At 61.2% G+C, this 1,022-nt stretch overlaps 2 protein-coding genes across 2 annotated transcripts in view; one reads left to right on the top strand and one right to left on the bottom strand.

Annotated features, from left to right (window-relative positions):
• CS (citrate synthase) overlaps positions 1-215 on the top strand; it is a 7,836-nt gene extending 7,621 nt beyond the window's left edge. Inside the window, exon 9 of the mRNA XM_033511684.1 lies at positions 151-215. Coding sequence (XP_033367575.1) covers positions 151-215 — 65 coding nt within the window. The remainder of the gene's footprint in view (positions 1-150) is intronic.
• Positions 216-353: 138 nt separating this feature from the next.
• COQ10A (coenzyme Q10A) overlaps positions 354-1,022 on the bottom strand; it is a 4,517-nt gene continuing 3,848 nt past the window's right edge. The window contains exons 2-3 of the mRNA XM_015616461.3: positions 767-868; positions 354-679 (exon numbers count right to left, since the gene is read on the bottom strand). Of these exons, the coding sequence (XP_015471947.1) occupies positions 512-679; positions 767-868 (270 nt within the window). The 3' untranslated portion in view covers positions 354-511. The remainder of the gene's footprint in view (positions 680-766; positions 869-1,022) is intronic.

The following is a 1,022-nucleotide window of genomic DNA, read 5'->3' as shown; positions in this document are numbered from 1 at the left end:
TGTGCAAAGTGTGCGACGACATCGGGGGGGGCTCGGGGGGCTCCTCCCTGCGCCGGCTCCTTCCCTTTTGTTCCTGGAAGAGCTGGGGAGGAAATGGGGGGGGGTCTCATCAGTTCCCCCCCCCTCCCCGTTCTTCCCGCTCTCCCGGAGCACGGCGGGGCCCAGGCACTGGAGCTGCCCCCGCCGGGACCCTCCGGCCTGGCCGAGGAGTTTAAAAAGAACCAAAAAATTAAAAAATAAAAGGGTTAAAAAAAAAAAAAAAAAAAAAAAAAAAAAAAAAAAAAAAAAAAAAAAAAAAAAAGAAAAACTCAATCAAAAAACAAGAACTAAAACAAAACTTAAAACCCCAAATCAGCTACAAAACCAGGGAGTCCAGCGCCGGGACGCGGCTCCAGGGGGGCTCACGGGGCAGCCCCGGGGGGCGTTGAGGCAACAGCAGCGGAGACGCACTCGAATAAATATTTTGGGGGGTGGGCTCGGCACAGTCCGGGGGGGCCCGGCCCGGCCGCCCTCACGTCTGGTGGACCTCGTGGAACATGAGCTCCCGGGGGATGCGGGTCTCGGGCCCGAAGTTCTTGGCCGCGCGGCGCTCGAAGGCGGCCACCATCTGCTTGACCACCTCATCGAAGAACACGGTGGCCAGCTGGGAGTGCAGCAGGGAGCGGAACTCGAAGGAGATCTGGGCAGGAGGAGGAGGAGGAGGAGAGCAGGTGAGCACCGGCAGGTGAGCCCCGCACTCCCCGGGGATGCCGGGGCGGGGTCGTACCGAGAAATCCACGGTGCTGGTGCGGGGGTAGCCGGGGATGCCGGGGCTGAAGCGCCAGTTGGTCTCCAGGTGGTTGAAGAGGCGCCCGTCGGTGCAGACGGCCTGGGGAGGGGAAAAGCAGCGGTCAGGGGGCCCAGGAGCCACTGGCATCACGGAATCCTCGAGGCTGGAAAACCCTCCTGGATCGAGGCCAGCCTGGCATCCCCAGAGTGCCAAATCCTCCAGGGATGGGGACTCCAAACCTCCCTGGGCAGCT

The sequence above is a fragment of the Parus major genome, unplaced genomic scaffold (genome assembly GCF_001522545.3).
Source record: "Parus major isolate Abel unplaced genomic scaffold, Parus_major1.1 Scaffold443, whole genome shotgun sequence".
Classification (NCBI taxonomy): domain Eukaryota; kingdom Metazoa; phylum Chordata; class Aves; order Passeriformes; family Paridae; genus Parus; species Parus major.
The sequence above is the reverse complement of the archived record's forward strand: the minus strand, read 5'-3'. Positions and strand labels throughout refer to the sequence as shown.